Genomic DNA, 12500 nt, shown 5'->3' with positions numbered 1-12500 from the left:
AACCACTGAAGAATGTCACACCAACTTCAGTCTCTGCCACCACCACCACCACCACCACCACCACCACCACCACCGCAGTCACCACCGCAGCATCGCGTTCACCTTTATAGGAATGACTACTGGACATCACCATCACTTTGACCATAACTAAATAATGTTCAGAATCACAGTGGCGTAACAGTATACATCACAGTCAACACCAATATGTCAACACCACAGGCAACACCACCACATTATTGCAATATTTAAAACACCCAATATCGCAGTCAACACCAGTGAACAACACCAAAAAACTACAATACATAAAACACTCAACACCCTATTCAACACCATTACAGTAAACACAACACCCAATAGCACATTCAACACCGCAGTCAACACCACCACACCACTTCAAGACACCAAAGCACCCAATACCAAGTTCAACATCAAAATCAACACCAGAACACGCAAAATATCAACGTAGTCTTTCACACCACCACCATCACCACCACCACCACCACCACACACCACCACCATTATCGAGACATGAACTAAATATATAACACCTAGTAACCAAACATATGATACTCCTAAATTTTATCAAACTTTATATTAATCCATCCTTTTTTCCCCGCCGTTCTCTCCCACACAGCCAACACGTGGAGGTAATGAGAGAGACCTCGTAGAAGTTTTACCTCCCCCGCTGCTGCCTCCCTGGCCGACGTGGTAGCGATGGTGGTGGTCACGATGGTGGAGAAAAAGAATAAGAAAAGAAAGGAAAAGAACCATAAAATCTTCACGCTCTTGCATTGTCACCGAGGAAAAAAAATATCAAGACCTGCTAATTCCTGAAGAAGTTCCAGCGGGAGGAAGAGGAGGAAGAAGACTGCAGGAGGAAGAGGGTGGAAGAGAGAGGAGGAAGAGTGCGGGGAAATCGGTGAGAGTGGGCGTTGGTTGGGTGACAGGAAGACAGAGAAAGACAAGACAACCTATCTCTCCCTCCCGACACTCTGCCTCCTCCCCCCCTTCACGCCACCCCCTCACCACCCACAGTCAAGACACCAAGACAACCTGATATTCTATGAGTGGATATAAAAAAAAAAAAAAAAAACAGGCTTGAACGTTCCTCAGCGCATTGGTGAGATAGTAAAGCAGAAAGTCACTCACCATTAACTAAACTAACTTAAGGTCAACGTTGAAGGAGGAGGAGGAGGAGGAGGAGGAGGAGAAGTGAGGGGAGTAAAGATAAGATTAGGGGGTATAAAACGCGCGCGCGCGCGTGTATGTGTGTGTGTGTGTGTGTGTGTGTGTGTGTGTGTGTGTGTGTGTGTGTGTGTGTGTGTGTGGGACAGTGTAGGCGGGCAGGCGTGTATGCGTAGGCGTGTGTGAGCGTGCGTGAGAGCAAAACTTAGCACTAATTCATTCGACTTCACACTGAAAAAGAAAGAAGGTAGGAAGAGTCGAGTGAGAGAGAGAGAGAGAGAGAGAGAGAGAGAGAGAGAGAGAGAGAGAGAGAGAGAGAGAGAGAGAGAGAGAGAGAGAGAGAGAGAGAGAGAGAGAGAGAGAGAGAGAGAGACACTGAGGTGCTAGCCCCACTCCCCTCCCCTCCCCTTCCCTTCTCCTCCTCCTCCTCTTCCTCCTCCTCCTGCTCCTCCACGGTGACTAATCTGGAGTGTTTTAAAGCTTCCTCAACAAGGCTTCCCCCTCCCTCCTTCCCGTCCCGCTCCTGGCACAAGAAGGCACAAACACAGGCGGGGAGGCAAGCAGGCGAGGCGAGAGGTCCCCGCAGGAGCCATCATAACATTCGACACTCCTGAGCCCCGCTAAGGCATAGATGATGCTCAGGCCACGATGTGCATGTGTGTGTGTGTGTGTGTGTGTGTGTGTGTGTGTGTGTGTGTGTGTGAGAGAGAGAGAGAGAGAGAGAGAGAGAGAGAGAGAGAGAGAGAGAGAGAGAGAGAGAGAGAGAGAGAGAGAGAGAGAGAGAGAGAGAGAGAGAGAGAGAGAGAGAGAGAGAGAGCACTACTACTCGTAAAAGGTAAAAACAAAGGGATTATTGAATTAACTCCTTCACACAACCATGACTAAACCACACTGAGAAATAAACAACTAAGTGAGAGAGAAAAAGTGAGAGAGGAGAACAAAAAGAAAATGTAGAATATAATACAACACAGAATATAAAAGAAAAGGTTATCAAAACATGATTATCAATAAAGTAAGAGAGAGAGAGAGAGAGAGAGAGAGAGAGAGAGAGAGAGAGAGAGAGAGAGAGAGAGAGAGAGAGAGAGAGAGAGAGAGAGAGAGAGAGAGAGAAGACAAAGAATACAAAATAAAATGCCCCCAAAAGATATTTAGTCAGAGAATGTCGAAAATCTTCTTTTAACAACTTTTGGCTGAAGTGAATAAATAACACATGTTTCTTGAAGGTAAAAAGCGACAGGGGAGAGAAGGTGAGGGAGAAACAAGTGTGACAGGTGAGGTGAGGAAGACAGGTAAGGCAGAGGAAGAGTACAGGTGGGGCGAGGTGAGGTGAGAGGCAGGTGAGGATGAAGTGAGGATAAGTGTGTGGGGATCAACTTTAGCAGGTAAAAGGATAATAATAACGGAAGCAAAGCATAGGATTACCTGGAGAGAGAGAGAGAGAGAGAGAGAGAGAGAGAGAGAGAGAGAGAGAGAGAGAGAGAGAGAGAGAGAGAGAGAGAGAGAGAGAGAGAGAGAGAGAATGAAATATAGAAAGGCCCCAGAGAGGAGTGGGAAGTGGCAGGGAGTGAGAGAAGGAGAAAGAAAAGGAGTTGCATCTACGTCGGCGGAGGTTTGTTGTTTGCAACATTACTAGGAATAAATAAACAAAAAGCGGGAAGCAGAAATCCAAATTATAATCAAAATATTGCATGGCAAAGGAAAGTGTGTGTGTGTGTGTGTGTGTGTGTGTGTGTGTGTGTGTGTGTGTGTGTGTGTGTGTGTGTGTGTGTGTGTGTGTGTGTGTGTGTGTGTGTGTGTGTGTGTGTGTGTGTGTGTGTGTGTGTGTGTGTGTGTGTGTGTGTGTGTGTGTGTGTGCTTCAGAAGACAGTAATCAAACGAGACTCAATTTCCAAAAACGTTTCATCTCTCCCCCTCTACCTGATCATGCTTCCTCTCCCTCCCTCCCTCCCTCCCTCCCTCCCTCTCACCTCTCCCCTCCTCTCCAACTCATCCGCGCCGCCCACTCACTCCCACTCCTGACTCCAGCCCCGCAAAAAGCTCCACATGAAGTCAGATCTATGCGAGTGTGTATATAAATATCATCACTAATATTTTTTTCCTTTACGAGACAGCACCATCCCCTCCCCCTCTCACTAATGTACGTGTGTGTGTGTGTGTGTGTGTGTGTGTGTGTGTGTGTGTGTGTGTGTGTGTGTGTGTGTGTGTGTGTGTGTGTGTGTGTGTGTGTGTGTGTGTGTGTGTGTGTGTGTAGGTCGCTGCAATAAACCCTCTGCGTCACGCCATTATCTCTAATGTACCGTCACGCTGCGCTGCGCAAATCTCGTGTCCCCGGCGCGGCGCAACACACCTTCACTCCGTCACGCACACACACACACACACACACACACACACACACACACACACACGTATTCCCTCCCTCAGACGCACAGACACTTCCGTAACACGTCACGGCATCACATACCCCATAGCCCCGCCACGCAAGTTAAATTACGTCTAACTGGACTTCACAGAGACAGACAGACAGACAGACAGACAGACAGACAGACAGAGAGAGACAGACAGACAGACAGACAGACAGGCAGATGTACGCACGCAGGCGCCTGTTGCACACTTTACGCTAGATAAAAAGACAGAAAAAAAAATAAGTAAATATAATACAGAAAAACTAGAAAAAAGAATGAAAGTGAAAGACAAAATATACACTGAAAAACAAGTGTAACGAGGTGCCCGCTACTTTCTGCACCATGAAGAGTGTTGCAGAGTGTTACTTGTGTGTTACGAAGTGATGCAGAGCGTGAAGACCGTGTTGCCAGCTGTGTTACTGAGTGTCAAGGGTGTAGCGCCGCGCCATGTACCATATCAGCTTCACCGTAGCCTAAGCGAGAGAGAGAGAGAGAGAGAGAGAGAGAGAGAGAGAGAGAGAGAGAGAGAGAGAGAGAGAGAGAGAGAGAGAGAGAGAGAGAGAGAGAGAGAGAGAGAGAGAGAGAGAGAGAGAGAGAGAGAGAGAGAGAGAGAGATTGTTCCGGGCAGCAATAAGTGTTATTATCAACAGTAAATACATAAATAAACAAATTCTAAGCTTTAATTTGTTTCTTTATTAACCTGTGTGTGTGTGTGTGTGTGTGTGTGTGTGTGTGTGTGTGTGTGTGTGTGTGTGTGTGTGTGTGTGTGTGTGTGTGTGTGTGTGTGTGTGTGTGTGTGTGTGTGTGTGTGTGTGTGTGTGTGTTTTCTCTTCAAGTACGTGCTAATCCATCTCTGTCCGTCCGTGTGTAGTTAAGTACCCACATAAACATTCCTCGTTGTGTATGTGCGTGTGTGTGTTTGTCTACTTGTGAGTATGTGTGTATATTTGTGTGTGTATTCGTGTATGTGTGTGTATTTATAAGGGCGTGTGTTCATATGTTTGTGTGCTTACTTGTGTGCATGTCTGCGTGTGTTTGTGTGTATATCAGTGTATATTAATTGTGTGTATGTATAAGAGGGTTTATCAGTATATCAAAGCGTGATTTTATGTATATCAAGGCGTATTTATTGCGTGTATAAGAGCGTTGATCTTTGAGTATATGAGTGTACATTGATCCGTGTGTGTGTGTGTGTGTGTGTGTGTGTGTGTGTGTGTGTGTGTGTGTGTGTGTGTGTGTGTGTGTGTGTGTGTGTGTGTGTGTGTGTGTGTGTGTAGTGGGGCACCCATTGGTTCGCATTCGCCTTGATATTTATGTATGCGCCTCGTACATAATCTAGAGTCTTTTTCTTCTTTTTTTTTTCTTTTTTTTCCTTTTCTGTGTTGGTGTAAAAGCGAGCACACTGGTTACAAAGCGTAACTGAGTACGAGTGTTGGACTAAAAGCCATTGGTGAGTGCAGCTGCTTGAATATTCATGTGTGTGTGTGTGTGTGTGTGTGTGTGTGTGTGTGCGTGTGTGTCACCCAGATAAACAAGTATGGTTCGCACAGCAGTGAAAACACAACATACAACTTATATTTCAGGGTCAAACGTACTGTATGTATAAATAGATACGAGAGAGAGAGAGAGAGAGAGAGAGAGAGAGAGAGAGAGAGAGAGAGAGAGAGAGAGAGAGAGAGAGAGAGAGAGAGAGAGAGAGAGAGAGAGAGAGAGAGAGAGAGAGAGAGAGAGTAAACATATGCACTGCCATCATCATCATCATCAGCAGTGCCCTAAACAGCACATACATAAGCACAACATAACAAAACACTTGTCAATAACCGGAGAGAGAGAGAGAGAGAGAGAGAGAGAGAGAGAGAGAGAGAGAGAGAGAGAGAGAGAGAGAGAGAGAGAGAGAGAGAGAGAGAGAGAGAGAGAGAATATTAGCTTCACATCAACACACATTTATTGGCGGAAACACAGGCAGGCAGGATAATGTTAACGGAAGGCGGCTGATCAAGAACAGAGATGTGGACTGAACAAGGATGAACCGAGGGATGATGAAGAGAGGGGGACTGGACCAAGGGAGGGTGGACCAAAGCAGGATGGACCGGGAAGAGGATGGACCGAGAGAGGATGGAGCGAAGGGGTCTGAACCAAGGGAGGGTGGACAGCGGAGGATGAACCGTGGGAAGATGGACCGAGGGAGGATGGACCGGAAAGATGAACCGGGAAGGGATGGAGCGAGCGAGAATGAAGGGACACAACGAGAAAACGTGGTAACTTTATCGGAGACGCGGAAGAAAGGGGAAAAAAAGGAGAACAAAGGGAAAAAAAGGGAAAAAAGGCGGAAATTGAAGTAGAAGAGAGACAAAAATAAAGAGATAGGAGGAGCAATGGAGGAAAAAGAATAGGAATAGGAAGAGGAAAAAATGTACAGAAAAATACGGAAAAAAATTGAAAAGGTAAAAAAACGGGAAGTGCGAGGGAATTCACCGTGTCAAGAGAGAGAGAGAGAGAGAGAGAGAGAGAGAGAGAGAGAGAGAGAGAGAGAGAGAGAGAGAGAGAGAGAGAGAGAGAGAGAGAGAGAGAGAGAGAGAGAGAGTAGAAAAACGAAAAAAAGAGGAAAATAGGAAAAGAACCAGAACTCACCTTGTAAAGAGTAAAAAAATGAAAAAAGTGACGAAAAACTTACAAAAAGAAAGAAAAAAACAAAGAGGAAAAATAAAAGAAAAAAACAGAAGGGAATGCGCTTTTTAACCTCTCACGCCTTAATTTTGTAGCTTTTCCACACCTTACTTCGTTAAATCTTTAGGAAATCAACTGCTGTATTTTTGTACTGTCTATAAAAGTGGCAGTTAGGAGGACTGTACATGAATACCTTTCTTTTCTTTATTCCACATATGGTATTGAGAGAGAGAGAGAGAGAGAGAGAGAGAGAGAGAGAGAGAGAGAGAGAGAGAGAGAGAGAGAGAGAGAGAGAGAGAGAGAGAGAGAGAGAGAGAGAGAGAGAGAGAGAGAGAGAGAGAATCTTCGTCATTAGGTCATTTAAATTTGCATCCTTTAACATATTGCGAGTTATTCATTATTCATCTTTAGCAACAACAGCAGCAGCAGCAGCAGCAATAATATTAGGTTAGGTTAGGTTATGGTTAGGTTAGATTAATTCACTATTATTATTATCAACATCATCATCATCATCATCATCATCATCATATCACCGACATTAACATCATCACTATCATTACGAGTTAACTATTAGTAATGACGCTTCTATTAAAAAGATAGAAAGAAAAAAGTCATCCTCACAACCTTCGTTTTCTTTTCGAAGCATAATGATGAGGCTGAAGCAACATTTTTTGAGACACATCATTAAGATTTTGCATTAGTAGAACGTTCACGGGGCTGCACCTCGCCTAAGAGAGAGAGAGAGAGAGAGAGAGAGAGAGAGAGAGAGAGAGAGAGAGAGAGAGAGAGAGAGAGAGAGAGAGAGAGAGAGAGAGAGAGAGAGAGAGAGAGAGAGAGTTTTCTAGTTTGTTCATTAGTAAAAACATGAATATTCGTATACCTAACTACATTTTTTTTTTAAGATGAGGTTTTATTAGTTATGTCAGGTTAGTAAAATTAGGTCGGGTTTACGTTGCTTTAGGATAGAATTTTGTTATATTAGGTTGCGGTAGGTCAGGGTGGTTATGATTAAGTTATGTACGGATAGGTTAGGTTACGGTAAGTTAGACAGGATGAGGTTAAGCTAGTTTATGATAAGTAAGGTTAAGACTGGGAAGGTTAGGTTAGTTTGTCAGGTAGGATAAGTTAGGTTAAAATAGGTTTGTGGAGGTTAAGACACCTTTAATCTGGAACAAGTTAGGTTAGATTAAATCAGGCAGCATAACTTTATATAATTTCAACACCGACTAAAAAAATAAATAAATAAATAAAAAAAATGAAAAAGCAAAATCAACGCAAAAGAAAACGGGAAAAAAGAAAAACTGATGCGGCTGATCTTCATATGACCTCATCCTTTCTTTTATCATTATTTTCTTTTGTTCTTCCCGTCACCAAAGTTTCAAGCGAGGCAGGTGACGGTAAAGGTGCGTCTTGATTAGGCAGGTGAGTGGCGGCGATTGGAGGCTGGCCAGGTAATCTCTCTCTCTCTCTCTCTCTCTCTCTCTCTCTCTCTCTCTCTCTCTCTCTCTCTCTCTCTCTCTCTCTCTCTCTCTCTCTCTCTCTCTCGGTACATCTCTCTTTAAACTTGAGTATAGTCAGTAACAATGATTCTTGCTTTACGGAAACGAGAGAGAGAGAGAGAGAGAGAGAGAGAGAGAGAGAGAGAGAGAGAGAGAGAGAGAGAGAGAGAGAGAGAGAGAGAGAGAGAGAGAGAGAGAGAGAGAGAGAGAGAGAGAGAGAGAAAGTAACATCACGAGTTTTCCTGCACCTTTCATGTGTGTGTGTGTGTGTGTGTGTGTGTGTGTGTGTGTGTGTGTGTGTGTGTGTGTGTGTGTGTGTGTGTGTGTGTGTGTGTGTGTGTGTGTGTGTGTGTGCGCACCACCAATACATTCCCACCATCGCGCTAATAGGAGACAGAATCATGAAAAACGGAGTACAAATGACGTCAAGGGACACAGATGAAAAACGCATTTACATAAAACCAACCAACAAATAAATAAGCAAAACAAATACATAAACAAATAAATGAATAACGAAATAGAGGGAATAACTAACAGCGGGATTGAGGTAAAAATAAATCATAAATAAAAAAAAAATAAAAAATATATATATAAAAAAAAATGGGAATTACTCACACAAGGGTTCACAATCTTCTAAATAAACCATCAAATGAAACTGAAAAACCTTTATAAAAAAAAGTAACATAACAAAAACACTTTTACACTAAAACTAATTACTGAATAAACGAATGGAAAAAAGAGAAAAGCAACATGGCGCTTTATGATATATGAAAAATAACTACAACACACGAATAATTAATGAAATGAAAATGAAAATGGGATTAGAGAAATAAAAATACAGTATTATCATTCTCTCTCTCTCTCTCTCTCTCTCTCTCTCTCTCTCTCTCTCTCTCTCTCTCTCTCTCTCTCTCTCTCTCTCTCCTTTTCTTAACCATTTCTCTTCTTTACAAGAAACAGAGAGAGAGAGAGAGAGAGAGAGAGAGAGAGAGAGAGAGAGAGAGAGAGAGAGAGAGAGAGAGAGAGAGAGAGAGAGAGAGAGAGAGAGAGAGAAATATGTAAAAATATAGTAAAGGAAGATAATTAAGAAAAAAATAGTAAAAAGTGAATGCTAATCAAAAAGAAAATTAAACAGATGCGGATAAAAAAAAAACCGAAAAACAAGTCAGGCAAATTAAGAACTAAAAGTGAATGTTGATTAATTTTTTTTTAAATAAAAAAAAAGGCACAAAAGACAAATCATAGAAAAAAGAAAATTAAGGAGGAAGGTAAAAATAAGACGCGGATGACAAGAATATAAAGACGCGCAAAGAACAGAAACAAAAAAAAAAATATATATATATATATATATATATATATATATATATATATATATATATATATATATATATATATATATATATATATATATATATATATATATATATATATATATATATATATATACTTCAATACACGGGTAAATACAGTCTTGCGACGGACAAACTGACTGAACACACACACACACACACACGCACACACCAGAACCACAACAAAAGTACGTACGCACACAACACGATCTTGACTTAAACTCTATATACCCCAACCTGCCAAACACACACACACACACACACACACACACACACACACACACACACACACACACGCACGCACACACACACACACACACACAAGCCACGTCAACTCAGGAGCCTCGTGAGCGTCCTGCCAAGACAATTATGCCTGAGTAATGTGGGAAGAACACACGTGAGCCAGAACGCCCTACAAGAAATCCCCAAAAATTACCGCCAATTTCGACCTTAAGGGGAGGCGCAGGAGGGGCGAAAATAAGGCAGGAGTCTCAGGCAGTCCTCTTCTTCGCAGGACCCGATGATGGAAGGGAGCTGAAGGAAGGAAGGAAGGAAGGAAGGAAGGAAGGAAGGAGGAGGAAGGAAAGGAGGAAGAGGAGGAAGGAAGGTAAGAAAGACAAGGATAAGACGCTATGAGGGGAAAAATAGTTGGTATTAGAGGAGTGAGTGAAAGTGAGGAGGAGGAGGAGGAGGAGGAGGAGGAGGAGGAGGAGGAGGAGGAGGAGGAGGAGGAGGAGGAGGAGGAGGGTGACGATTAAGGAACTGATAAACAAAGCGAAGGGAAGTCTCTGAGGGAGTAGAAGAGAGAGAGAGAGAGAGAGAGAGAGAGAGAGAGAGAGAGAGAGAGAGAGAGAGAGAGAGAGAGAGAGAGAGAGAGAGAGAGAGAGAGAGAGAAGGGTGATAAAAGGAAGGAATGACCAAATATTAATAAATAAGGGAGAGGAATGCGAGAGAGGGAAGAAACTAAAGGGCGGAGGAGCGCGTTACTGAATGAAGGAGGCCATGAGGGAAAGAGTAAAGAAGGGAGAGAGGAAGAAAGGAAAGAAAACGAGAGCAGGATGAGTGATAAAAACGAAGGCAGAGAAAAGGACACGTAGATAATAAAGGAAGCGATGATAAAAAAAAAAATGGACGTGATGATCATATGCAGCTGAGAGAGAGAGAGAGAGAGAGAGAGAGAGAGAGAGAGAGAGAGAGAGAGAGAGAGAGAGAGAGAGAGAGAGAGAGAGAGAGAGAGAGAGAGAGAGAGAGAGAGAGAGAGAGAGAGAGAGAGACCTTCACTTGAGTGGTGTGTATATGAGCCAGTGATTAAAAAGGGAAAAAGAGAATAGGTTGAAAGCAAAATGCAAAAGAGGTTAAAACAAGAGCATAAATTAGGGAACTGCAAGACGCGAGGACAGACTGACACTTCATAAAACAAGCAGTCACATACAACTATCATTTCTTTCCATAAATTTATCTAATCCTCCTTTAAAGTTCTCTCTCTCTCTCTCTCTCTCTCTCTCTCTCTCTCTCTCTCTCTCTCTCTCTCTCTCTCTCTCTCTCTCTCTAAAAATCCTGAGCACACCTGTACACACCTATCATTTCTATCCATAAATTCATCTTTTCAGTTTTAGTTTTTATATATATTTTTTCTTTTTTTTTTTTTTTTTCTTTTGTATCTATCAAGCTTGAACCCGTTACTCGTTGTGCAATCTTACTAAGCCTAAAGATCTTGTCCATACCACATTATTCCTATCCGTAAATGTATCTTTTTTAGAGCACCCAAGTACTTTCTCTCTTTTCTTTACTTATCAACACTGTGCCCGTTGCATCACGTCCCATCTTAACTAAAAACCCGGTCATATCATTCACATCCATAAATATCTTTTTAAAACATTCATTTTTTCCCCATCTCATTCATTTTATAATCTATAGTCATTAACCTTGAACCCGTTACTTCTTGTCCTATCTTAACTAATAACCCTAAGTAACCTATCCACATCACCTTTGTTATGTCTCTAATACCACTTAAGTACCTCCATCAGATCCCTTTCATCACGGCTCATCTCTCATCAGCTTTACCGACCAGTGCAAGCAGGTGTGGCCGGCGGTGCTTGTGACTACACCTGCCTGGGACTTGGGTGAGGTGCGCGTGGCTCTGAAGGGACCACCGCTGCGGGCATCACTCCTACGGGGCAGGTGTGGCCATTACCCTGAGGTGCTTCGGTAGTAAAACGTAAGGTGCTTTCTCGCGCATCACCTCATCTCTATCCCCCGCCCCCGTCCTCCCCTATTGGTGATGTGGTCAAGAAATACTGCAGAAAAGAATAAAGGAAAAGAAAATGAATTAATACACATCATATCTTAAGGTAAGTCTCTGAACGCTAACCAGGTCTCGTTTTCTTTCTCTGGAATGGAAAAGAAAATGAGAAGTCTTAGGAGAAATATACATTTTCTTCTCGTTATAATTTTACCTTTCACTTCCGCCTGCTTAAAAAAATAGAGGGCATAAACACACACACACACACACACACACACACACACACACACACACACACACACACACACACACACACACACACACACACACACACACGAAACATTGTGTGTGCGTGGGCGAGTGAGCGCGTGCAATGTCTTCCTCACATCTTCCTGTTGCAAGTTTTCGAGGAATTTAATGACCGACATTTCGTTTTTCTTTCCTTTTTTTTATCTGCAAGTCTGGGTCAAGCTTCCTTTTTGTTTCGTGTGTGTGTGTGTGTGTGTGTGTGTGTGTGTGTGTGTGTGTGTGTGTGTGTGTGTGTGTGTGTGTGTGTGTGTGTGTGTGTGTGTGTGTGTGTGTGTGTGTGTGTGTGTGTGTGTGTGTGTGTGTGTGTGTGTGTGTGTGTGTGTGTGTCAGCTTGCTCTCTCACACACACTCACTACCTCCCTTTACACACACACACACACACACACACACACACACACACACACACACATTTCCATTACAGGCCAGCATCGTATTTATTATTCTCTGTATTTCTGTAGCTCATCGCGGACGCTACAGAGTTTGTCCACAACACTCACATTTGCGAGATAGAATTCAGGGGAAAAAATAAATAAAATTGCATCCCACAGTATTTTGCTCGTCCATCTAGACCCGCTCTAATTGTGCTGCGTTGTGCTGTGTTGTGCTGGCTGTGTGGTGTGTGTGTGTGTGTGTGTGTGTGTGTGTGTGTGTGTGTGTGTGTGTGTGTGTGTGTGTGTGTGTGTGTGTGTGTGTGTGTAGGGAGGTAGTTTACAAAGCATGCAGAATAGAGTTTTTCACAGTAATCTCTCTCTCTCTCTCTCTCTCTCTCTCTCTCTCTCTCTCTCTCTCTCTCTCTCTCTCTCTCTCTCTCTCTCTCTCTCTCTCTCTCTCTCTCTACAGTGTATTT

The 12500-nt window shown here is 43.1% G+C and overlaps 1 protein-coding gene and 1 long non-coding RNA gene across 2 annotated transcripts in view; one reads left to right on the top strand and one right to left on the bottom strand.

Annotated features, from left to right (window-relative positions):
* LOC135105902 (putative carbonic anhydrase-like protein 2) overlaps nucleotides 1-2989 on the top strand; it is a 145330-nt gene extending 142341 nt beyond the window's left edge. Inside the window, exon 9 of the mRNA XM_064014564.1 lies at nucleotides 635-2989. Coding sequence (XP_063870634.1) covers nucleotides 635-651 — 17 coding nt within the window. The 3' untranslated portion in view covers nucleotides 652-2989. The remainder of the gene's footprint in view (nucleotides 1-634) is intronic.
* A 7788-nt stretch (nucleotides 2990-10777) lies between these two features.
* Nucleotides 10778-12500, bottom strand: part of LOC135105448 (uncharacterized) — a 135183-nt gene continuing 133460 nt past the window's right edge. Inside the window, exon 4 of the long non-coding RNA XR_010270849.1 lies at nucleotides 10778-11399. This is a non-coding gene — a long non-coding RNA (uncharacterized LOC135105448). The remainder of the gene's footprint in view (nucleotides 11400-12500) is intronic.

The sequence above is a fragment of the Scylla paramamosain genome, chromosome 12 (assembly GCF_035594125.1).
Source record: "Scylla paramamosain isolate STU-SP2022 chromosome 12, ASM3559412v1, whole genome shotgun sequence".
Taxonomy (NCBI): domain Eukaryota; kingdom Metazoa; phylum Arthropoda; class Malacostraca; order Decapoda; family Portunidae; genus Scylla; species Scylla paramamosain.
This window is presented reverse-complemented; position numbering and strand designations above follow the sequence as displayed.